Source organism: Vanessa tameamea, chromosome 19 (assembly GCF_037043105.1).
Source record: "Vanessa tameamea isolate UH-Manoa-2023 chromosome 19, ilVanTame1 primary haplotype, whole genome shotgun sequence".
Taxonomy (NCBI): Eukaryota; Metazoa; Arthropoda; class Insecta; order Lepidoptera; family Nymphalidae; genus Vanessa; species Vanessa tameamea.
Genome location: NC_087327.1, coordinates 7,578,927 through 7,606,757, shown reverse-complemented (window position 1 = coordinate 7,606,757; position 27,831 = coordinate 7,578,927). Strand labels below are relative to the sequence as shown.

Genomic DNA, 27,831 nt, shown 5'->3' with positions numbered 1-27,831 from the left:
TTATTAATTATAAAAATTTTGAACGACGAGTGGGAAGAACAAAGGAAATGAAAGAATAAATTGCTTAATCGCACTTTTTAAACTAAATTTTTGTTTTTGAATTATACGGAACACCAAAGACCGTCGAGTTTTTTTTTTGTTTCTTGAGGTTTTTAAATGGATACATTAAAAATAACAAGACGTACGACAAAAGCTGTTTACGGGCTGTTATGTTCATATCATAATTAAAATTCAAACTTCATCACCCGTCGATAAAATTTTCTATATTTTTCAACAAATTAGATAAAACATATAAATGTGCTAAAACGTATTCGTGTTCAAAGATATCTGATACAGTCACAAACACAATACAAACGCCGATACGACACCAAATACACAGCGAAGTATTCCCCGACCCGACGCCATTGTCTTCAATATTATTACCGTATATTTGAATATTTTACTCGAACCCAAGAGTTTTGGTAACGCTTTCTTGTCAATTCTGCTCTGCGAACTATTTGTTCGTATAGAAATGTATTTGTTGGCATCGATCCCTTTTTTTATTATACCATCTGAGTACAATTATATCGCTGTATTGGTAGAAAGGTTTTCATTTTGTATGTGGTGAGTCTTTTTTTTATGACTTTGGCAGTTCTAATGTTTCATACGCTTAAGAAAATGTATATTGATATTAAAAAACCGTTAATTATTTTATTTTAACCTAATTAAAAAAGGAAAAGGTTTTCAATTCGGTATTATATAAAATTCAAGATTGTAATATTTTCATATTTTCGTTTATGAAAAGATTTTTTTCTCCATTAAATTGATATTGGTTTCATAAGTTCAATTTTTATAATAAATAAAGGCTTATCAATAATAATACTGTATTGTTCCAATCTATGTTTGTTTTGCATTGGTATCCAAGTAAAACCCAATTATTATTACAACGAAAGGGTTTCCTAATCTTAACCCCCCACCGGGGCGTGAGCCGACTAAAGGAATTTTGTTAAGCCCACCTGTCAATCGAGCACGTAATCGCGTCAACCCACGAATGGTGACCAACCTACTGCCGCTTAGGATGTTGGTCGTATAAATTTACCAAATCCCTTTTTCATAAAGTTCGATCCTAAATAAATGAAGCAAAGCCGAGCGAATGACGAGATTTTTTTTTTAAATGAATAAATACATTTGTAAAGAGTAATTAACACACAATACCTTAAAATTCATTCTAATGTATATTATAATGATATAATAATATCATAAAGTTATATTATTTTTGTTTTGTAACATTAATTACTCTATTTCGTTCTGAGAAGGTTTAGTCACGAATGTGGGTCAACGAATTATCGCTTCTCAGAAAGAAGACGTATTATTGTAATACAAAATGAGCAAAATAAATAAATCCCTTCTCTTTATCTTAAGCAATAGACGTTATGTTATGTAATATTTTACACTCATCGCATAAATATATTTAATGAACAATACTTTTTTTAAATATTGCCAGAACTTTAAAATACTTTATGAATTTATCAATCTAAAGAAGGTTGTATATAACATATATGCGTATGATTAATTAGCCACACGCCGCGGCTTCACACGGGTGTAATTTATTAATAGAGGAAATGATTTGATATAAATATAAACCATACCCTATAGCACTAAGGAATAATGTAACTTTCTAAGTCTTCTTTCTCTTTCATACCTCTTTCTTTCTTTTCCATTTATTCCTTGTACATACAAACAAACAAATGCCTATTTATAATATTATAACTGATAATATCTTACTTATTTGGGAATACTTCAATTGATTTTACAGAAAATATCTCATGGCTCTTATTTATATATAAATAAAAAATAAAAAAATATATTATGTCTTTAATCCAACCGAGTGTATCTTTCATCTATACGGTACAAAATAAGATCCTTCGCCACAATAGACATTTCCTATGGGACGTGCGTTAGCCCAAAAAATCGCTCGTTTCTCCACAATGAATACCCATCGAATATAAAAATATGTAATGGCTTCCCGTCGTAGAGCCCGTTAACTTATCTCACCGACGGATCGACGTTTACGTAAGGTTTATGTCGTAGATCGTTTTTATTGGGAAATAAAGTAAGTGAAATGGTAATTTCTATCTGTGGATGCTTGTTTTGATGAGATTTAGATTGCTGGAGATCTGTCTTACATGATTTAATGCTTATAATATGATCGTGCTGACAAAGTAATTAAGGATATATATCGGAGTAGAATTTGAAGTAAAAGTTGAGGTTGGTTCGAACGCGAATCTTAACCGATGATCGCGTGTTCAAAACCTGTCAAGCACCTTTGAATTATCAGGCTTGAATAATCTTTATAATTCATTTGGTGTTCGGCGGTGAAGAGAAACATCGGGGGAAACCTGTATATGTCTAATTTTAATGAAAATTTTGGGTCCTGGGAGCAGTGTGATTTATTATGTTCAAAACGTATAAAATGTAAATGTATTATTTTTTAGACTCTAAATATCTGATGAACATAACGTTAAAGCCAACCCCGAAATCCCCTGATTCAATCGGAAAATTGCTTACTTTTGCTTTATCAAGACGCGTTAGCTACAAAGTTTCTGTAATTACCTATTTATTGGTTTTCGAGACACATTTTATTTTTTAAATCAAAAATAAAAAAGATTTTGTTAGAACGTATCAATTTTTAACATACTTTAAGATAAAGATCTAAAGACTCTCGGTTCGAGTGTATCAAGAAAAGTCCCCGCAATTTTTGCACTCACTAGCACCGCTGCTTACTTTTTCCCGCCAACGTTTTCTTTTTATGTTTTTTTTTCGTTATAATGTTGCCAATTTAAAAATCACAGTGACAACAATACTAATTGTATTTTTTTAATAACATTGTAAGTATATGAAAAGCTGATGGTACGCGGATGATGAAGCTTGTAGATTCAAACAGTGATTGTAATGTAAAAGGGGATTTTTCCGGGTTCACGTAATAACGACTAAAATAAGATTGACTTGAGATTTTGATATCAATTTAGTTTATAGTTTAAAGATAACAATAGGCCTTATAATATATTTATATTTTGAGATACAGTCAATGTGTACAGTTAATATATATTGAGGCGATGTAGTAGGTATAGCAAATATATATTTGGATGTTTCATGAATGTTGATAAGATTTACTAATATGCCAAGAATATTATGCCAAGTTAATTAACTACTAGCAATTTCCTTTATTCGATTTTTCTCGAATAACAGTAAAAAGTATTATATAAGTATATTTATATTATATTTTGCCTTATCCAAATAAACCAATTTTATCTGTTGACTATTATAGCAATAAGTTTAGTATTGCTTTGAATTATACACAACAAATTTAAATGTAACTTTAATTTACATAAACACAAAACTGACGCTTCGTGTACGACTCGGAGCAGACATTACTTGTAATTTTACTCTATTATTATATAATTTCGCAACGCGACGCGCAATCCAATGAAATTTGCTTCTAGCCGTTTTCCTACCATTTCATTTCAAAAAGCCCGACCTAATTCACGGGCCGTGACCCACATTAAAAATGCATGTGAAATCGGGGCGTGCGTCTTCTCGCAACAATTTTTCACTTGACATTGTTTTGTGAGAACGCTCTTCGTTTGGAAAGGCGTCAACGAGGGAAATGTCCCATCTTACTTTCGTAATTTTATAAGTGTGCTTTTAAAATTTCTAGTAATGAGAAGAATTATTAAAAAATATATAATAATTCGTAAAAATTTAAATCTTAATTTATAAAAATAAACGTCCGTAAGTTATATATGTACTTATATGCGTTGCTAAAACATTTATCCGATCGTGACGAAACTTTGGTAAGTTATTCTATGTATGCAAAAGAAGGGATCCAGTTCGAAAAAAAAAAAATAAGAATTTTCCTTTGTGCGATTGTCCCTCAATACAAACTTTTTATTTAACCCTTATTTTACTCATGCCGGACGGAATATAAAAGTTATTAAAACAAATAAATAAATTCGTCAAGGCAGATGAAACATCCACCATCGGTTCCAGTTTTTTTCCTTTTATAATTATGCTAATATACATATATCCGGCCATTATATAAAGAATTTTAAAGTCTTGTATCTTTTGTTATCTTTATTATATTGTTTTTTTCCAAGTATGTCTATGTTTTTTCACAATTTTATCATGACAAAAATATCGCGAAAGTTTTGGATTGAGACTACTATTAAGAAATGTATATTCTAATATACTAATAAATTATTGTATAAACTACACTTACACACACTCTAATTTCTTGGTTTTGTATTTTCTATACAATTTTTACGTACTAGTACTTGTTCTTTGAAACTCACGCAATCGTTTTATTTTAGTATCGAATGTTGATGTATCTATCTTTGTACCATGAAAATTGGTAATTAGAGCCATGGCCTCAGATTTTTTGAAACTAAAGATAAGTTTGCTTGAAATAATAATCTCAAAAGATAATTTTTACTCGATTATGGAATGTTCTAATTCAATTTGATGTACTGCCATTAAAAGTCGAGGTCATCGTCCAGAAGAACAAAGTAAATAAAAGTATTGCACCCAAAGACGAAAAGAAAATTAAATACGCATACAGTTATTTTAGTTGAGAGAAGGTATTATAGATACAGTTTGGAGGGATTTTCTTCTCTACGTTCAAAACGTGTCAAGTTATTGCTCGAATCGATACAAGTAAAGTAACAGGTGCAAAGGCCTAAGCTATATCCGTCATAATAAATAAAGTGTCAGGATTTCAGGATCATAAGATCCATTTTCTCGTGACACCATTTCCGTGGAAATGTGAGGATCATCGTGACACCTACGCTGAGCCAAGGGACTGAGCAATACTCACGCAGCAATTTACCAACTCGTTTTTATAAAAAAAATTAGACCAGAGTATTAAGGAGATTAAGTTCATGGATTTAGATTTAAAGTAATGTGCTCCTTAATACGGAATCTATTCTTTTCTTTTCTGTTTATGACGAAACTGAATTGTATGATATAAACAAAAACATAGACAAAAATATGTTTTTTTTTTAAATTTATTTCGTAGATAATAATAAGGATAATACGCTTAAAAATTATTCTTTTGTTTATATTGGTTTTTTGTAAAAATAATAAATTGCTTTTTTTTTTAAATATTGATTCATAATAAGCTAAGAGGAGCCCTTAGACTTAGTGGGAAATTTAAAGGTTACTTTACTATGATAAGTTTTTGGTAATCGGGTCTATATATTATGATAAGGTTATAAGCGATTTTTAAGCAAAGGTACCTACTCTTTAAAAATGAAAGTATATTTAGTTTTTGCATTTCATATAAGCGTGTGCCTGTAAAAGTTTTAAGTGGCTGAGATTGGTTCAATAGCATGCAATATGGCGCTCCCTATTTACTCGGGCCCGGCACGTCTAAATCGGCCTCGTATAGCGACGTGCCTGACGTGTCGCCAATGCAAATGAGCCGTGACGATTAACTCCATTGTCGTGGAACTGTCAAGAGTTTCCGTTTTAAGGGTAGAATATGCTTTGGAAATCAAAAGAGGTTAGTAAAACTTAATATTCTTCAATATTGCTTGAATATAGAACGTTTTGATTGATTAAATAATGTGATTGATTCTTTAAATATTATGTCATATATTCGTATATGTAAGTCTGAAATATATTAAACATTATACATCTAAAATGGTGCAATTAGTTGCGCAAGATGATTATATTATGTATTAACCAAATATACGAAACGTCCAGTGCATTTATAAAAAGGGGAAGGGTCACTAATCCTGTTTTGTGTGTTTGTCGTATAACAAAATAATGTTCGAATACATAAATCGAATAACTCCTTAACGTAATCTCTCAATGTTTTCTGTTTTTCCGATCGCGGCGGCTTTACTTTTCGTGAATTGAATCGAAAATGGGATGAGTGCCTTTTGTTTATGGATTCTGTTTCTACGCGAAAAAAAAAATCATTACGCAGCCGCCGCATGAACTTCAAATCTTACCCTCAGCTTACCAATTCAAAGATAGTATTGTACACTTGTTTTCCTTTTAAACAATCGAAATTAATATCGTCTATTTTTAATTGTATATTCGCAGATTATCTATAATAATAGATTAATAAGTAAAAAAAATATATAATCGCATTGGTAAAAGATAAATATTTGTCGATTATTCGCATCGCATTGGTCTAGGGCAGCAGTTTTCATACACATATTTTATAAAACCCGGTTTTGTCTTAGGATGGGATCCCGGACCGGACCGATAAAACGTTATTTGGTTTTTCTATCCAGACATTCTCAGAGACAGTCCAGAGCTACGAAGTAGTATTACACTCTCGTTATTTGGAAGCAAACCGTTAGACTTGTGCCTTTGTTTCCGGTCGTGTTGGACTGCACTTGACTTTGCCGTCCACACTTCTTCTCTGTCATATTCCTCACAGTTGACAGCCATGACCGAAATTGTACACTATACAATATATGTACATCATATTCGTTACGCTAAATTCAAATTGTCAGTATTTGTTTATAAATGGTAAATGGCGATTTAAAATGATTGTTAAAGCCCACTCGAATAAATTATGTAATGTTGATTCGATTTACGAGATGAAATTTAAACTTAGTGAGCGATTCTGTTTTAATTTCCAAATTGATAGAACGCTACGTTCAATTTCATTTTCTAGTTCACGTTATGGATTAAAAATGTTGATGGATGTTTAAGCGTGGCGAATTTTTTCTATCACGCCATGTTTTTTTTAAACTGTCTGAGCTTTTCATATATTATAATTGTTGTTATTATAGTTTGAAATATAGTTAAACAAATACATGAACATAAAATAAAAGTATCTATTACATCTAGAATCAAATATTCGGCTTAATGTTAACTTAAATATATTGTAAAGCCTGTCCATCAGAGCGTAAAAGTAGCAAGAGTTATCGATCCGAGTTGTCTTGGTACTAACGTTTTCATACTTCCGCTCTAGCGGCAGTGGTTACCCTATATTACTAATTGGATGACGTACAACCCCGTCTGTCGGCAACATTGAATTAAGTCTATTATATTTCGTAAGGTTTTTTTGGACTTAAAAGATTTTTTTCTCCCTTTGGCTTAAAGAAAAGTCTCTGTACATAAACTTTCAAAGACAATGTGTATGAATATAATCGTATTGTGCATTTGTTCGTCTGTGTGATTACTTTTGATGTCAAATGGAAGAGACTAATTTCAATTAATATTATTTTTTTTTGTAAGAAGACGAACGTAATTATTTGAATTATCAGATTTTTATTTTTATTTTTCGTTCATTTTTCTCTAGATTTTTTTATTTACTTTAATCACACTTTGTCTTCTCTAACACTGCAAGACGTATGACGAGCCGGCCTGACACTTACCTTCCTTGGGTTGATAGGTACATACAAAAAAAAAGTTATTTGTCTTTGTTAATGTCTACGAATTAAGGTGTCGATTTTATCTGTATTGATGTAATCAATGTACATTCGTTAAAAGGGTGTGATTGCTACACTTAGTTTTATTTATACTTAAAATACTCGAACAGTCTAAACGAACAATTTAATAAAAGTCATACAAGTTTAAAATAATTCTATACGTAGAAATGAAGCGGTGTATAACAATGCAATTATTTCAATGGCGCATTTTTTTTCTCAGTCTGCTTGTCTGCGATTTCACCTCTGTTTTTTGTTCTTGTGCTCTGAATGCCAACCATTTGTCAACCCTGTCACGGCTTTGTCTCTTTACTCCCTAGATTTTTGTCTCTTAACGTAAAAGGTAATTATTTCCATTTGCTTAATTTTGCTAAAATTAAACAGTATAACTGTTATTTTATTACGACTAGGAAATATTATTACAGTTCTATTTTTATAATATTTAACATATCAATTAATAAAAAGTAAATGTCTGATTTTTTAGATACATTTATCGTAAATAATAATAACCAAAACGCATTAATACTTCTAAATATCGGACATGTTTTTGCTCTTTTATAATATAACTCCAACCTCGAAAGCGTTTTATTAAATTGTATATTTATATAATGCGGCGAATATCTTGAAATATGTCGCTACACACACGTATAGGGCCTAAGTAATGTCATCTTCTATTTGCCCATTTGATACAAAGCAATATACGTCCGTCAAATTCACTTTAGCGAAGTGCCATCAAATGTATCATTATTTTTATAACAAATGTCCATTCTACTTGTTTAACTAACCGTGCCACATTTCCTTTCTCTGTCATAAAAACTGACCTTTTTCTTTTATGGTCACATGGACAATTGAGAGAATATAATGCGAATTTGTCGAGATAATCCAACACTTCGTAGATTGAACGAAGTTTACCTTTTTAAGAAAACACGAACGTCTCGGGGAAAAGCGGGGATTAGAGACCAAAAGGAGTTAGAACACAGAAGAGAATAGAAGTGACATCAACTACACTTTGTATCGGAATAAATATTAAAGGTGAATTTGTAACAAATTCTATGATACAAACGTATTTACTAACAGTATTTAAAATGGAATATTTACCATGTTTTTAGACTAGCGAAACTAGTGAGACTCGTGAACAAGACATTCGTAGATAATGTCGAAATATCGAGCTCCACTAAATAAAAATAAAAAACATGGTAAATATCCCGTTTTAAATACTGTTAGTAATAAAAATAACCATGTTAATTTAAAAACAAACGTATTTTTTATAAAATAACGATGTTAATTTTTTTTATTTTAAATATTATTTTTATTAACTGAGTTATTGTATTTCAGTATCGGTGTGGGTTCTGTGATATATGACGAATCATAACGTACGTAGCTTAAAAAAATTACCAATCATGTTTAATTAAAGCTGCGTGATTCAACTGTATTTTCTATTTAAATCTTTTAGCCTGTGGCCTGCCTGAGTTTAGGCTGGAGGATAAACTCCTTTCATGTAAAGCTTAACAACAAAACACTTCTCAAAGAGAAAGGTCCCTTTATACGTCTTTTACTATCGAAATTTATTCCATCTAACCTTCATCAATCACGCGTACGCGTAAACCGGTGACTGACGTGTTAACAGGTGATTTCATCTCTTTCACGCTGTAACGAATGTAGCGTGACATAGCTTATTTCAGCCCATTTTTGTTTGTTGATTATAAAAAAAAAATGTCAATAACTGCAACGCAAAGACGTTGACTGCTTCGAAGCTTAATCTCAGCAAGATGAACTTAAGTGTAGCGTGTAACTGTTGTAGCGGATGCCTTAGGATCTTATTAGACTGTTTTCCTCATTATGATTTACTTTACCAGTGACCCAGGGGGTAAATTGTACACAAATATAATTTAATAAATGTTCATTTGAACTCACTAAATATAGTAAAAAACATTAATCGTATTTACTCTGATGACCTCCGTGGTCGAGTTGTGTGTACACCGGTTTTCATGGGTACGCCGCTCCGACGTCCCGGGTTCGATTCCCGGCCGAGTCGATATAGAAAAAGTTCATTAGTTTTCTATGTTGTCTTGGGTCTGGGTGTATGTGGTACCGTCGTTACTTCTGATTTTCCATAACACAAGTGCTTTAGCTACTTACATTGGGATCAGAGTAATGTATGTGATGTTGTCCAATATTTATTTATTTATTATTTATTTATTTATTTATTACTAAGTACGATTTATATTATAGATTATATAAGATTCTTAATTATGAACCTGTCATGTTACAATGGACATTTCATATTTAAGAACCAATCGTAAACGTCCAATTATAGGACATGCCCTTAATTTTAAAAGATAAAGTTTCAGTACACGACCGCAAGCGTTCATTTGGAATTACCTGGAGTGGTTTGGCTGGCTGCCGAGATCGTTTATTGGGTCGCTTTAATATACCGGGTAGCGTTGGACAGCGTTTTGTTATTGCTATGAAGCTTACTTAACCTATATCACAGATATGCTATGAAAATAAAGGTGTGCTTGATTTTGATGAGGGATCTAACGTTTTTCAATTTTTCTTCAATATGAACAAATTAAAAACTCGGATTTTTATACATTCGAATATTTTATATAGTAAATAAAAACGTGTTAAACAGTCTTCGTTTTTTTTAGCGTTATTATATTATAAGTTATAATGCAGATAAATAAGGCAGCACAGCTGCTATAATTTTTTTACAAGTAAATTTTAAAATGATAATTTTTTTGGGCGGTGTTTGTAAAATGTTTTTGGAAATATTTATTAAAATAATGCTATTATTATTATAAATAGTCTTAGCTAAATTATTCATTTTCGCTTTTTGGGTCAAATCACAGCATCAGTAATCTTTACTTTACTTGGGTACACAGTATTTACGGCAGCACTGTCACTTTTACTGACTGGACGGTTTAGTATAAATAGCCTTAAGTTTACTAAATCTGCTTAGTAACGTTCCTTATAATTACATAAGTGTTGTTCAGTCTTCGATAAAATGGATTTTGATCGCCTAGCTGTTCTTAAAGTTTCTAAGATGTAGGTAATTTAATGTTGGATGTGGTGGAGCTTATCGCAGGCTGGCAAGCGCCCAAGCCCAGCTCACTGCTGGCTTTGCGTCAGACCACGGCTCAAGTCCGGTTAAGTTAATGCCACAACATATGAATATACATTTTGTTTTGGTAAGCAAAATTTATGTCCGATTGTTTTGTAAAAATGAATGTTTATAACCTTTATGAGAGAAAGTGTACCTACAAACTGATACGTAACCGTTGAAAAATGGTTAAATTTCTAATTAACTATAAATAAAAAATAAAAAATTATAATTATTTGATTATTACATTTTTCAACCTTCGAAATCTCTGTAATTTTAACAGAAATGTTTTTGTACAAGCGACGAATACAAACCGAAGGTCGAACGGTGGTTTTGTTCATTTCTACTAAATTGTTTGATTATAATAACTGAAGTGTGAAAGCAATAAATTTATCTAAACGCCATCGAAGTTAAACGTCGTAATAATATTAAATAGCTTGTTAAACTGTTAAGTACACATTTGTTATAGTACATAAATACAGTTTATTCTTATTAAATTTATCTTGACTTATTAATCTGTCCTAGCATAAGAAAGTATGAATTTCGAAGATACATAAAAAAACAGGTATTGTCGATTTCTTAAGAATCATTATATGGCATCTTTAGGTTATCTCGATTTAAATAACATATTTATAAAATCATTATTAATATAACTGTTAATAAGAGTTATTGTTTAAGTCATCAAATATTAAGAATAATGTAGAAAATCAGTGGAAATAAATTAACCAGCTTCATAAATATTATAAATCATTGAATACTTTATAAAAATCATGTTACTTAAAGCCAAATCGAGATAACCTAAAGATGATATATACAAGCCTTCAGACGTCAAATAACATTAAACATTCGGGTCGCGTTTGAAGCTTTCAGCTTCCAAGTCACGAACTATTAAATGAAATAAGAATCTGTCATAATTTGGTTCGATAAAATGAGGAGATATCAGTAAATTTGATTTTGTTCTGCATTGACATCGCTGTGAATTGTTATTTTATTATTTATAAATAAAATGTTATTTATTTATATTTTATTAACCACGAATAAATATGCTCGGACTTGACGTAGATATAGTTCTTAGCTTACTGTTTTTTTATATATAATACTAATACATGTTGCAAAGATGAATATATATTATTTCTTTTTTTAAACACACAAACACAATTAATTCGATTGACAAAGTTTTCTTCCGATGGTTCTCAGTTTCCATAAGTTAGTATTTATTATATTTATAGCTATATGGGATACTCTAAGACGTTTAAAAATATTTTAAACAAATGACATTGTTACACAACCTTTTTATTATATAAAACTGAAACTAGTAACTTTGATTGTGATCAATAAACAAATATTTCTTATAACCTAAATAAATAACATTGGAATTGCTTTAAAGATAATAATTCATTCAAATGGTAATAATAATTCCGTCTAATATAAATTTATCTGTTGACTAAGCTTATTTCGTTAAATATTTTTAATACAGCCCAGTAGCACAAACTATGTTATAATTTCTATCTAACATTATACAAAAAGAAAATCTTTAATCAACATAGAAGCTTGTTTATTGATTGACAAAAACTACCAGCAGCTCATAAAGAAACATCTCCTATCTGAAAAGAGCTGGTGAAACTCAATGAGATTTATTTATTTATTTATTTATTTATTTAGTAATTAAATATATGTAGTAGTTTCATTCTCAAGGTGTGCTATCATCTATGCAGTAGTTAGTTAGTTCATAGTAACCTTTAGCAAACAGTCAATTTATTGAACCATATATATTATTTTTATAGTGTTTTATTGTTAAGATGTTCGATCCGTTCGGCTCGTAATTGCTTGATTAATTATTAGGAAAGCGAGATGGGGTTAAAACGAGACGAGGGTCGGAGATCCACGGCGACATCAATAAGCCGTAATTGGCAAGGACCATCAAGGCTATTAGCCGGCCCAATTAGCAGTATCAGTTCAAATCTCATTCCGACATTAAAACAACTTGGTATCTGATTATATTACGGAGCCTTTGTAAGTTATTCTGTGGAGTCTCGTGAATGATGGAATTATGGCAGCGGGGATTGCCGCAATGTTTAAGGAAATACAAAAGCAATATTAAACGCCTGTTTTTCGTTTCATGTTTATCAAAATGAAAATATTTTAATTCCATAGTTGATCGAGTACCTAGTAAAAGTAAGTAGGTCTTTAGTAGAATTAATTCACTCTAATTTTGTGGTATTATAATAATTTTTATTTGGTTACGTATACAAATAAAATGAAATATTTCGTATTGAATGCCATAATTTTTCTTATCTATCGGAGTCAAAAGGGGTGTTGTTCTTGGCACCACCTAGTATCTTTGATCGCATTCGGCTGACCTATAAACATACTTTCTGAAATCGCTATTCCTTTGGATGAAGGAATCTATTGATATATACCGTATTTCCCGCATAAGATCCTTTTTCGATATATTTCCAATAATTTATGATTGCTGAGGATAATACATGCAACCCAGCCGTTAACTCATGAAGTCTTTTATAATATTAGTTTCTGTGCTCACAAAATATTCCCTCTTTTGCCTTTTCACTCTGCAATCAATTAAATTTACCCCTTAGTATTATACAGAGTGTATTTGGCAAAATTTTGACTTCGGTATATTTAGTTTTATATTTTATATTTTAAATAAAACACGTATCATATGAAGACCTTGATGTCTATTATATTTTGAGTATTTAAGTATAAAATACATAAAAAGTCGTGATGGCCCAGTGGTTATAAGACATGAATTTTAACAGATTATTCTGAGTTCAAACCGGGGCAAGTGACACTGTATTTTGTTTAATTTATGCTTATAATTCATCTCGTGTTCGGCGGTGAAGGATAACATAGCGAAGAAACCAGCATGTGTTGGATGAGAATCTGCCACTTTTAGTTTCTGGTAACAATAAACGATACTTAAAACTATAATAAATATTATTCTAATATTAATTAAATGTTGTGAATTTAATATCAATTCAATGTTGAAGAATTAATATGTCTTAACTAAACTAAAATTATTAAGTTTATTTGTTGTTTGAACGATATACCTATCGGTTAAGAAAAACTGTTTGCGTTGATATCCCGTTTATTAATAAAGGCACGACCCACCGAAAGGAGCAGTAACGCTTAACCACGCGGAAGGCTGTAATTTAAAAAAGCAATTAATGACTATTAGGTATTGAACGAATTCCGAACTTAAAGTTCGCCTTCTTCATGGGCAAAAACTTAAAAGAAATTAAAAAGTTATCTAAAGGTAAATTTAAATAACGAACTTTAATTCTGAAGATAAGTCGTCATTACACTTCCGTAAAAAAGTTTTGCATAGATTATTCCAACTTTAAAAAAAAAACTGCTTAAACGTATAAGTCAAATATAGATTAGATTAGACAACTTATATAAAAGTTTTTGTTGTTATACATAAGATCTGAACAAATTAATTTATATTAATTAAAATGTGTATTGTTCCTCAAAATTTGAATTACGAAGTTGAATCAATATTATTTTACAAGTTGAAGCTTCTAATAACTATTAAATAAGTATCAAAAATAATAAATACAATTTTTTTTAAATAATTTTCGATTTAGACACTTGCGAAATAAACGCAAACTGTTCATAAAAATCCATATTCAGAAATGTTGTCTTAAATAAAGGAATGTATTGAATGTATTTTTTGTAAATGTATATAAAAAAAAAATCTTACATTATACATTACTCAGATTTAGTTATTATTTTTAGTCGGTCTTTACGAAAATGTAAAATTAATGTGTTTTTGATTATGAAATTCGATAAAAAAGTCTCACCTTTTTTTTAATCGAATTTATTCCGTTTTCAATCTAAGTATAAATTGAACGTAGCTGTAATTTAAAAAATATTACATACTTTTTTTGTATATTAGACATGTTTATGTGTTCTCCAGAGTCGCATATGTGTTTGTAACGTGTATGTGTATGACAACTGTGTGCTTCTCATAACGTTGGAAGACAAATAGAAGCAATCGCCATGGTCCATCGGTCATTAGGGGAAGGAAACTAACCGGAACGGCGATATTACCCCATGTCTTAATTCTTCACGACGATTCTTTGTCTTTGAGATAAATGAAATATCATTCTTATTACTATAAGCAATAAGACAGAATTCAAATAAAAGGCTTTATACTGGATGTTACGTTTTTCCTCATTTATAAAATATGAAAGATAATGGTAATGAAAGACTATATGAGAGACCAAGATAAAATCTTAAATAATATATTCTATAAAAAAAAAATAAAAAAAAATAATGTTTTTCGACATTTATACACAATTTACTTGTCAAGTAATGATAACAGATAACTTCGAAAGAATATGATGCTTGGAATGGTAACACTGACCACCCCAGTATTTATTTATTTATAGAATACTACAATAATGTTTTTTCCTAACCTAGTAAAAACTTTAAGACGAGACTTTAAGAAGAGAGAAGTTTTTTACTAGGTTAGGAAAATTGACATTCTCGGTTTATCTCTATTATAATTGATGTATTATACAGATAGAACTTCCTCTTGAATCACTTTGTTTATTAATGAACCTCATTAAAATCGGTTGCGTAGTTTAAAAGATCTAAGCATACAGACGGGGGAAAGTTTGATATTATTTAAAGATAATTTCTATTGTTAGATAAAACCTGTGCACTTGGTTCTATAATTAGAATGGACAATATATAGGATGGTTTGTTTGCTTACATATAAAGTAAATAATTTACGGCTTATGCGATATCCATTGCAATCAAAAATTGGTTAAAATAAATCTTTTTTTATGATTTGGAAAAAGGTTACTTTGGAAAAAAGTTACGATATATGTAATCTTTTTGTATAATGTATATAATAAATTTTTTTTTTGTGTTTTAGCTCGTGTAACTTGCGTAAAATATTCGAAATTTGGAATGATTTTATCTATTTAAATGCTAATTATAAGGGATGTACATTAGAGTTCTCTTCCCGATTACCGATGTTTGAAGAGTAACGTAATTTGATTATACGATACTAATATTGAAGACTTATAAAAAAAACGATAGCTTTGTCCACATTTAGCATTTATCTATATTGATAAAAATATTGTACTTATTCTATTTTACACAATTCAAAAATATTACGTTAAAATCCAAAATAAGTAAGTATTATAACTTACAGTTTTTCACATTTCTAGTATTTTAAATATTAATTGTAATATGTTTTTCCTAAATGTACTTGGTATAAAATTAGAACCGAAAATAAATTGAAAAGTTAGGCTGTGTCTAGACTTACTTGACATTGCTGCGGTCCTTGGCGGTTAGGGGAGGCGGGTTTGGGCCGCACCTTCTTAGCCAGCGGTCGCGCGTCCAGTCCTGTGACTGCCACTGAGACAGTAGTTATGCCACTTAAGCTGGACGACGAAGATGTTGTGCAATCTATAAAAGAAACAATTTAATTTATAAAAATAAAATTGATTCCATTATCAAGAACGTATTATAAAGGCTACACTGTTAAATATTACCGCACGAATTTTATTATATCTGGATAAAGACTGCTAAATTCGAAGAAAATTATTCTTTGTTGTCGTGTACTGTAAGTTTTCTTGGAAGGTTTGGTGCTACGATTTAAATCAACTAAAAACACACACACACACACACACACACACGTAAGTTTGTTTGTTATAGACATTTTCAAAGAATAAGGAATAAAGGAATATAATTATTATACATAAATTTATCATGTTAAAAAAAATAATTATATGATATATCGAATTAAATAATCGACATAAGTAAATAAATTTATAAGACAAAGATAAACTGAAAATTGTAACAAAAAAGTCATTTATATTTTCAAAAGATACATAAAACTGAATGCAGAGTCATGAATAAGATTTGAACAGAAGTTTATCTTCATACAATTATAAGAAGACCGTAACCTATCGTAAATATTTTCCGTTACATCAAAACGAAAGGTAATCCAAGTTTATATGTATATGCTAACTGTACCAAAGTTCAACGACCCCGTTCGTTAGAACGCTACAAATTACCTATTTGCTGTGAAATATTTTGCGTTGATAGATGCAGGTGATTTACTTAAGTGCCCACTTTGTACCGTACGTACGTACCCTTGCGGGTAAGATAGCAGTTTGTATATGAGAGACTTTTAAAAGTGAATAATAGCGTCAAGGATATTTATAGATTTTTTTTCTTGTAAACGAAATTAATATGCTTGATGTCTGTTAATTACTTAATCTATTTTAAAAAATAACGTGTGTCAATTGTAAAAAGTCACTACTTTGGTTTCTTGTTGATTATACTTGTTTGGTAAGAATTTTATGTAAATAATGTATATACGTATAATTGTATTATATGTACGTATTTTGACATCAAACACACGCACATGCAAACATCTACCACCTATTCCAATGGCAGAAGGAAATAAATATATCTTAGATTTATTTTTCTTAATCTTTAAAAACAGTTATTTATTAATATAATTATTATCGATTAGAAATACTTATATCTCACTTTAATTAACAATTCAAAACAAGGAGATGATTATAATCATCTCCTTGATAATAATATCAAATGATAATTATCAATTCGGTTGATTTTTTTTAATCTTTTGGTACCATTTAAATAAGAAGCTCTTCAAATTTTTGCGAAAATGTTATTATTATTTTACTTCAAGAGTTTCATTATCAACTTCATCGACAATCAAAACGAATGAATTCCATAGATAATTCAAGATACAGACCAATGATGTCATGACAATTAAAAAAATATATTAATGTTGTTAATTTGTCTTTATCGTCTTGCGGTTGGAATAGGTTATAAGCCTTTGTTTCAATAGATCAATATAAAATTCTCATTCATAATTTGGCTTCCTATTTAATTTATTGTCGGTACAAACGAAATCGGACTACGATTTAATTAGTATTTTAAATTAAATGGAAAATAATTTATGCGCTATTTACCTATGATGTTCATTATTTGTTGTTTAAATATGCAATTTACCGAGTGAATGTTCGTAATAAATTTCGTGATAATAAAACAGAATATTAAAACAAATCTCTGCAAAATTCGATATTAACTTTATTTCAGAATGCAGGTGAAGCCAGCCCAGCTAAAAATAATACTGGCCAGTATTTATGAGGTAAATATTATATTTATCCAAATAGTTTTTATGCAGTTCATCCGCGTTATTTAATATTAACAGAACTTTTTCACAAGCGCAAATCATTATTACATATTAATGTTTTTATGTTTGATATTGTATAATGTCATAAAAAATGCTTATTAATGATTCTACTTGATATAAATGTTGCTATACATGTATTATATTTAAATTTCTGAATCACGCCCTGACATTGTAATCTTTATAACACTTGAGTCTATATAATAATAAAAAAAAAATCACGAATATAAGAAGTTTGGTGAAAAGAAACTAATAATAGTTTAATTTAAACGTAGATATGTTTATTAAGTACCCAAAAAACAGTTCACTCACGAAGACGCGCCCCTCCACGATACATTAATATGAGCGTGAGTATGAGTGAGTGCTTACAAAATGTCTTAGTGTGCGTGAGACATCTGTAATGTACATGAATTTGTAATGTACCTATCTATATTTATTTGCAAAATATATATTAATTTAACGTGTAGAGGCGCACTTTCTTTAGTGAGCAGATCTATATACTATAAATAATACAGAACGTTTTTGCATTATTCAAACTCTAAATAAAGATTTATTAATGGAAAACTATTTTATATAGAAATATTAACGTTCTCCAATAGCGAAGGGACTTTAACATTTTGACCTACTTTGTTTGAAGGGCAGACATCAGTAAGCCAAATAAAACCTACGTAAATAAGATACTTAGAAGTTGTAAGGAAAATCTCTTAGACTAAATTTAATATTGTTTAAAATGAAAGACCAAATCATTTTTTACTTGAATATCAGTAATTTTGTTTTGTTCCGATTTGTATATTTATATTATACAAGTAAATATAGTCGCACATTACTTATAAAGATTTTTCGTTGAACTATTTATATCAATTCGAAAATTACACTACGTCAATAACAATAAGAATTAATAAAATATGTTTATGTTTTATTTAATGTATTTCTGGCGTTCATCAAGAGTTGTTACAAAAACATTGTGTTGATAATATTTATAATAAATAATATTAATTGAATCTAAAAGATAAAATACAAGAACCATTATTGTATAATGTTGACAAATTTTATTTGATTGTTGTGAAAACTTTAAAGCTTTGCGAAATCAATAAAAAGATTTAGAGAAGACATCAGAGATTTCACTATTCTTGTTACACAGATGTGGAATCGGAGAATTTCGATCTAAAAGCGTCCTGGGGTAAAGAGAATACTTTTTGTATTTTTTTTCAAGGTTATTTGTGATCTTAAATTATAAAGGCATATTATTTGTGGGCAGCTGATTTGATTATCAATGATTTCGTGTTCTCTTCGCATTTAGAAGTTTTTCATTCTGTAATGTTTGTTTGGTAAAAAACACAAATTAATTCGTGCAAATCTTAGGATATGGAAGAATTTAGGAAGAAGCTTTTAGTAAATGTTTTATATTATAAAAGGGGTTCGAAATAGCAGTGAATGTGATACTATGTTTCTTTTTGTGAATGTTTTTTTACTGTGCATAAAATGTCTATAATGATCTTATTGTTATAATTCAAGTTTGCCATCTTTATGCATCGTGGAGTGCTATAAATGCTTCAATATTTTTTTACCGAAGCCATTGAACAGTTGCGATATATTTTTTCCAATGATTTTTTATGTATTATATGTTTCTTAAAAAAATAAACAAAATATTAATTTAATATATGCATTGTAGATTTAATTTATTATCTTGTTATATCTCTTTTTGTCATATACAAATTCGTATACATTTTTCTCTGATTTTTAATGCTGATTATGATCGAATTTCGTTTGCTGTTCGAACGCTAGTATTAATTAATAGTTATCATAACATTATTTGTTCTTAGAAAGCCTCATCTTGTCATAACTTAGCCAAAGATATATCATATTGACAAATATTATATTTGTGCCATTAAGAGATTGAGAATGTTTTATTTGAAGATATATAGCGGAATAACTTTGCACATAAAACGGTAGTTTGATCATTGATAAAGCTTTCAATAACATTAAAAGGCGAGGTTTCTTTCTACCAAAACCTACTAACCGTAACCACATCCATCACTGGGGATAGTGAAAAGCGGGCACTTTGTTACGCTTGCCCAGTTCCATCCACACGTGATGGGATGTCATTTTTCGTCCATTCCATTAGTGGTCATTGGTCGAGACGAATGCGAGGATGAGAAATAAATATAGCAATGTCGAATATAAATACAGCAAATATATCAAACAGCCTACAATTTACTTTTTCTACGTTTTTACCGGCGGCCCGCTGATCTTTTGTTTTACCGGTAAACAGCTATAATTTGTATTGACGCGTTGCCATTTGTGTTACAGTCAAGGACTCAACATATTTGATCCCGTTGCGGGTTGACTGTGTAAGGAGTGGTTTATTTATCTTTCAGTGACAGTGTCATAAGGCAAAGGTAATATTTTACTAATACTTTAAATTAAAATGTAAGTTTCAATTGAAAAAAAATATTTAAGAAGTAAAATTAAGTTACTACCTCGCTATCCAAGAACATTAAATTATGGCCATAATAATTATTGTGTTTGCGCATAGTATTATGTGGGAGCAAAACTATATAATAATTTGCTAATGAAACAAGAGATGATCAGTATTCAGGAAAAAGTTAAAGTTGTTTATCGACCATAATGTTTAATGAATTTTGCACAATTTTATTTTCTGTATCGATTTAGAATTTGTTATAAAAATGTGTAGAACATGTCATCTTATTTTAACTACAATTAAATAAAATAAAAAAAAAAAAAATTAATATACGATATTGTGCATCGATTCGATTTCCCTCAATGTTAAAATAATTATGTCTTTACAAAATCGATTGCACAAAATAATCTAAATTTGTGACGACATAGTAAATTCGATATCTTACAGTCTAGTAGGTAATAATTGTACACGAAGCCTCATCAATCAGATCAACCCTCTGTCTGTGCATCGAGGCATATCGTTTTACCGGTAAATGCCCGACATTTGCATGTGCAATGTGCATCGGTCAGACATGATAATTATTTCTGATTAATCGCCATGTATGCATGAGATGTGTGTATAATGAATCCGGTGCATCCGTTTATATGTCAATACATTTATCAAAGATGTTGAAAGTTTGAGTAGGTTGCAAATGTCCCATTACTGTACATAGCTTGGTTTGAAGTTGGAGTTTATAAAATCTCTTCATTTTTTATCTGTATTTGTGTATTGCTGTTGGCCCTACTGGCCTTTACAGCGTCGCCGAACGTTGGGGCGAGTGCTAAGACTCTGCCTTTAGGTGAACCCTTTTGGGCTCGAGAGTGACGTTCGTCCTGAGGGTGTCTCCTATGAGATCGCACCTCGGTTCAGAACGTAGTCGGTGGGGAAATCTCTTCAATGGTCACGTTACAGTATTGAAATAAACAGTGTCTACTCTACACATTGTTACTTGCGTTCGTCTGTAAACACACATAAATCTAGACGATTTGGATTTGTATAAATCATACGAAATATCTGTATGATTTATGAACTATTTTAGTTTTGTGAATCATATTCTATTTTCTAAAACAATGTTAATTAATTGCCAGAAATAATCCTTTGTTTGTATTTAAAGAGCTTACCATGAATATAGTTTAAAATTAATATCGACATTATTATTTTCACGGAGCATTTATCAGAATTCGAAGTCTATATCGAAAATGTAGTAATGAAATCGCATTATTGTTTAAACGAATAGGTCTCCCGTGGCGCTCGGTTATATAATATCATGTAATTTCCATTTAGTTCATTGTATTTCACTTAATTCGTGCGTTTTATGCAATGTTGCAAAACCGATACTCGTTTCTATTGGTAGTTTTGAATGTGGAAAATAAAAATCTGAGGGATTATTTATTTAAACTAGCTGTACCCGCGACTTCGTGCGCGTTTGAATTTAATAAAAATATTATTGTTGTAGCCTAAGTTACGGCTTATTACATCAGCTATCTGCAAGTGAAAGTCCCGTCAAAATCTGTCCAGTCGTCCCAGAGATTAGGAAACAACAGAACAGAGAGACAGATATAAAAAAAAAAAAATTGGTGTGTGTATACATACATGTGCATTTAGTAAAAAGCGGTTATTTTAATAATACAAACAGACACACACACACAATTTTATTATATGTATATAGATATAAATAATAAACATTACAAACCTAACATCCATACATACATAAAATCTTTCGGTCAAAATAGACTAAAACAAGTAGCATCCACTGATTCGCTTAGAGCTGAAAATTGCTACAGATCTTATGTCTACTTTTGGTATAAATAAAGATATAATCAAATATAAAAAATTCCCACTAATCCACGTCTGCTAAAATATATTTAAAGTCACAGGTGAAAGCTATCAGATTTTTACATTTATCTTTTAATAAACACTGTATATGACGTAGATCAGATAAATATCTACGATTTCATTTAAGCTAATAAGGTAATTATTGTTAATTAAAAGGTCTATTTTGATCAAACAATGACTAGAGAAATTTACGAATTAATAAACAGTAATATAACTCTATATATAATTACGAGGCGTGAATAAAGTAAATGCCTATCTCCATACAAAAATTTCATCTAAATTAGTTCAGCCGTTTAAGTGTGAACACGTAACAGACAGAGTTAATTTCGCATTTATAATGTATAAAGTAGATGTCAAGGTATTATATATATATATTTATGTATTATGTATAATTTCCTATCTTTCTAACCGACGTATCTTATATTTTTGTCAGGTATTGAATGACGGTCGAATTTCGACCAATAAGCGACCATTTGTTTTTATAAGAATAAGTTCAGGACCTTTCCATCAATATACATATTTGACGTATATATATATGTTTCAATATCATTTCAAGGAATTTAAATATTAGAATACAATAGCAATCATAATGATCCATGATTTTACGTTACAACACAAAGATAAAACACGTTTCTTATGAGCGTAATAAATGTTTGTTTTGCTTTTCGGGGGTCAGCTCGAATTTTTCATTTATTTTACGAGAGAGATGTTAAACTTGTATGAGTTAATGAGAACAATCCTCGGGGACCAGAGTTAGATAAGTTGCAAGTGATGTGAACATTACAAGGGTTGTTTACATTCATTTGATATTATAGCATCCCAAATAGTACTTCGTTTTATAGTTCCTTGGTGATAAATTATGGTCATTGCATATACGGCAAGGGAAGAGTATTATGAGTTCTTAAATCGAAATCCATGCATTTAATTAGTAAACGTTTCAATATTGCATGAAATGTTATAACGTTAAATAATTTGAGACACCACAGTGATCAGAAAACGAGCATCGTAACCGAGGATTGTGAGTTCAATTCCAGACAAGCACAATGAATTTTCACGCGTTGATCTGTGCCTATAATTCATCTTGCGTGTTCTATATGTATTTCTTTAGTAATAGGGGAGGCCTCTGTCCCCCAGTGGGACGTTAACCAGCAATTACGTCATGCATTAATGTAATACTTCGTCAATGGTCGTATATTAATAGATTTTCTCTATTTTGGTCCTTATTTAAAAAATGAATAATCGAATCCCTGTTACTTTGTAGTAACGTGTGCAAACAACTCTTGTTATTTTAGGGTTAAGAGAAATACAGTCCTTTGTCTCAGTACGACAATACTAAAGAAAACATTATATCGTATTTTCGTTTGATGACACGAATCCCTCATAAATGTATGGATAAAGTAAGGCCATTGATAGGAATATAAACAAAATATGAAGTCTTCAATATCTAGTGGAAAATTACCATATAAACTCAATTTCACATGTCACAAGCTAAGATCCCAAATCTGCCTGTGGTTTGTTTGACCTAAAATTGCGCAAAATACACGTTTACATAACATGCACGTTATAAAATAGTGTCACGATGGGGAATACTGATTATAAAGTGTGTTACGATGGAGAATACTGATTATAAAAGTATATTGCAAAGATTTTTAAGCCACAATCTTTGACTTTTACTCGATAGAATTATTTTTTTATACTTAAATTGAAATATAAAATACTCATTATTAAGATGTATTATAATTTTACTGGTATTATCTGTGGTCGTATTTCGTCTTTTATTTTTAACATCTGTGACACGGTTCATGGACATATTGTAAGAAGTAGGTATGCATCATACCCCATATTTAATGCAGACAAAACTTTAGTAGTAACAATATAAATAAAGTGTAAAAAAGAGGTTTTATTTTTAGATAACTATTTTTCAAATAAAATTCGAAATTGTTTTTTTTTTCTGAATATGTGGCTATAGCGGTTTGTTTCGTCAGTGTTCGTTGTTACGGTAGTGTGTGAAAGGTCCAATGTGGGTTAGTGAAATTATTCATATTTAGGATCCTGTCATGCGGGTCGCGTCCCGCCCTCGGGCACTCCCAATCTTATATCTTTTTGTTACTCATGGATACGTAAATATGCAAGAGTTTAGAATTGTAATCATTAAATATTTTCTCATTTTGTTAAATATTTTTATAATTTCTCTAACAATCAAAATGCTTATTTGTATGATGATGGGTTTATTATATCAAAAAGGGGACTAATTAGATCATCATCATCTCTATAAAAAATTGGATTCAAAACACCAACCATAAATAACACTAACATAAAATATTATTTTTTTAATTTATAATTAATTATCAAAGAAATATAACATAGTTACAGTTGACTTATATCTGTGTTTGCTACATATGAAACTATCACAAAGGTTATCTAAAATCTAGTTTGAGAAATTATAACCACATACGATACGAAATGCGCAAAACTTCTAACAGCTTGCACGATTCATATGAATTTCACAATGTGAAATATATATGTGTTTGTTTGTTCCCTACGATAGGATGCCGTTAGTTTTCCTTATATCTTTGATCTATATTTGAGAAAATTCACATCACGAATTACGAATCCTTGTCGAAATAACTATTTTGTACGTTAACACTATATATTACGTAAGAATTGTTAACATTTAAGTCCTTAACTATAGAAATATATGAATAATAATAGTTACTGTATAAATCATGACCACGTGGATTACTACATATGTTAAACAGTTTGAAATTCGAATGGCAAAATAATTATATATACGTATGAAAAAGGATGAGACGTACCTACTAGATTCATTATTGAATTATAAGATTCGTTTACGCAATTTTTTTAAACAAAACAGAGAGTAATAAAAACTGTTTTGTAGTTCAAAGACATATTTTATATTAGTTTACGATATATCATTATTTTATTACGCGTCAACATATCTGTAGTATTAATTTAGTAGTTCGTTTTTTGATATATTAATTAACAAATACAAATTTAAAAAAATTAGGTTAATTGAAGAAAATCTTTTGCACACACGTGTAAAATAATGAAGATACGATGGAATACTTAAGTAATCGGGATACTTGACTTTGTTCTTGGTCGAAAATAATTGAATATTTGGATCAAGCTTTTTAACGTACATTCTTAATTGATCCTCTAAATGAGCATCTTTAATTTCCGTTCTGAAATTAGTTATTTTTTTTGTCGTGAGTGAAAATGTCGACTCAGAGCTCTAACGCCCAAAACGGGAAATAAACAGCGTGTATGATACCACCATATACCAAATTTATTTAAAAAAAGCTTTTCAAAAATATATTTATTTAATCTATGTACCAAAATTAATATATATTGTATTTATTGAACGTGCTTAATAAGATTTAAATAGACCTCAATTGTAGCTCGACTTTCATGGGCTAGATACACCAGACTGCTTACAGAGCTCACTCTCGAACAATCTATTTAGAACTGTCTATCTGCGCCTGTCTAACTGTATGTCTGTCTGCGAAAAACAGTCTTCTCTTATATCTACTCCGACCAATTTAGAAATTTGACCTTGTGCTTTATTAATTGTCATGGTGAAGCATACTTTAAGCGCGAACTGTAGTATCTTGAAATTAAAGGGGTATTCTGATTGTATCAATGTTATTCGTGGAATTTACACTATTCCTCTTTTAGTACATCCAGTGCTATCGGTAACCTATGACATTACGACAGAGAACCCTTACTATTAGTCTGGTGCCGTTGCATAATTTTTGAGGTCTTTAATTCCTCAATAACAATCTCCAAACATAATAAATGACGGGGTTCAACACTAACCTATATACGAATTTTCAACCCCTATTTCAACCCTTAGGGATAGAATGTCTAGAAACGCTTAAATACATATCTACTCATTTCAACCTATATACGAAATGGCTACCCCTATATCACCACTGCGGGCTAGAATATCCAGAAACGCTTAAATACGTATCTACTTATTTTTAATCAGTATCCCAAAAATAAAGTTTCATGTTTCTAACTTAAAAAAATGACGGTATTCCCTACAAATTTTCAATCCTTATTTCACCCCTTTAGGGGTAAAAAATCCAGAAACGCTTAAATACGTATTTACTTAGTAGTACTTAGTATCACAAAAATGAAGTTTCATGTTCCTACCTTAAAAAATGACGGACTTCCATACAAACGTTCAACCCCTATTTCACCCTCTTAGGGGTTGAATTTCCAAAATTCCTTTCTTAGTGGGTGTCTACTCAATAAAACGATCCAACTCACCAAATTTCAAGACCCTAACTTTAATAGTTTACGCTCGGCGATGATGAATCAGTCAGGACTTGTTATTTTATATACATATATAGAAGATTATTTTTTATTTTTAATGTTGGTCATACAAAAAATTGGAAAATCTACCACATGCAATACTAATGTAAGAAGATGGTTAATATCGTAAGCCAGAAAATATTTGAGGAGAAGACTAGGAGCTAATTCCAAAACGATACAAAACTGTAATGAGGATTGGTACATGTGTCGAAAATCTTCAAGATGTTTTTCTTCATTCACGAGACGAATTTTGAACACAAATTAACCCCAAGATAATTCATTGCAGCGTGCCTAAGTTAGAACCAATAGTTTTCGGTTAAAATTTAGCTCTTTAATCCATCTGGGCTCCAATATCATATTACTATTTAATAACTAAATCATATTTAGCAAAAGAAAAATATATGATGGCATTGATATTGATTTTTTATATTTAATTATTCTATTGAAATTGAATTTAACGAGCGAACTATTTTAATCCCTTTTACTTACCTCTTACGAAAATCCAGTAAATTTTGTTGCTAGGACTTTGAGTATCAAATGTTTTACGTGATTTTTAGAAAATTGAAAATATAATTCGGCTTTATGTTTCACAGTTAAGAGCGATATATATTTTTATCACATTTATAAAAATATATATTTTTCTTTTAAAATTACATTATTTAATTTGCTTAAGATTTAGCTCTCAGGTGTCTTTTAATAATCCTATGAACCCAAAAAAAGAAAGCGCATAAAATCTTAAAAGAGATTTATTTATGCTAATTATTTTATAATGCAATATAATGATTATTTTACTATGCCACCATTCCGCGTGGTTATGATTTGTACAGTAACTACTTTTAATTTTTTGTATAATTAAGGGTATGTTAATTATTCGTATTCGTAAATATATATATTTTTCATTTTGAAGTATTTTGCTTTTGAAATATTCTTGAGCGTCGATTATATACAAAGAAATTACATTATAGTAATATCTTTATATACAAGATATCTTTTGAAATGCCTGAATGAGTGAGTGTTATTTGCTTTAAATTAAGAGTATTGGCAGACAATTGTAAAAATAATTTTCTTATAACAAAAATATTTAATATTACGTACACTCTAGAAACACACGCATTGAACACAATACTTTTGCTCCTTTCAGCTAAAACAAAGACGTTACTCTAATCAATATCAGCCTTTAAATCAAGATTTAAAGGCTGATAATTAATTATAAGTACTTCAATCTATCCATATTTATTTGAATATTTACAGAATTCTATAAGGTTATTCTACACATGGCACCACGTTCGCTTCAGATCGTAGAGATGCAATACAATTGATGCGCTATCCTTACAATGATATCTTCTACCGCAGTGTACGTGATGAAAACTACTTGAATTGAAATTTTGTAACTTATAAAAATATATTTAAGGAATGTTATTACTAAACTTTGAAGAATTAACAATGTTAATCCAGTAAAATA

General features: G+C 30.0%; 1 protein-coding gene across 2 annotated transcripts in view; it reads right to left on the bottom strand.

Moving 5' to 3' along the window:
- Window positions 1-27,831, bottom strand: part of LOC113399405 (zinc finger protein 541) — a 241,694-nt gene that overhangs the window by 21,691 nt on the left and 192,172 nt on the right. For both annotated transcript variants that reach the window (XM_026638527.2, XM_026638529.2), the window contains one exon: window positions 15,830-15,972. In XM_026638527.2, coding sequence (XP_026494312.2) covers window positions 15,830-15,972 — 143 coding nt within the window. The remainder of the gene's footprint in view (window positions 1-15,829; window positions 15,973-27,831) is intronic.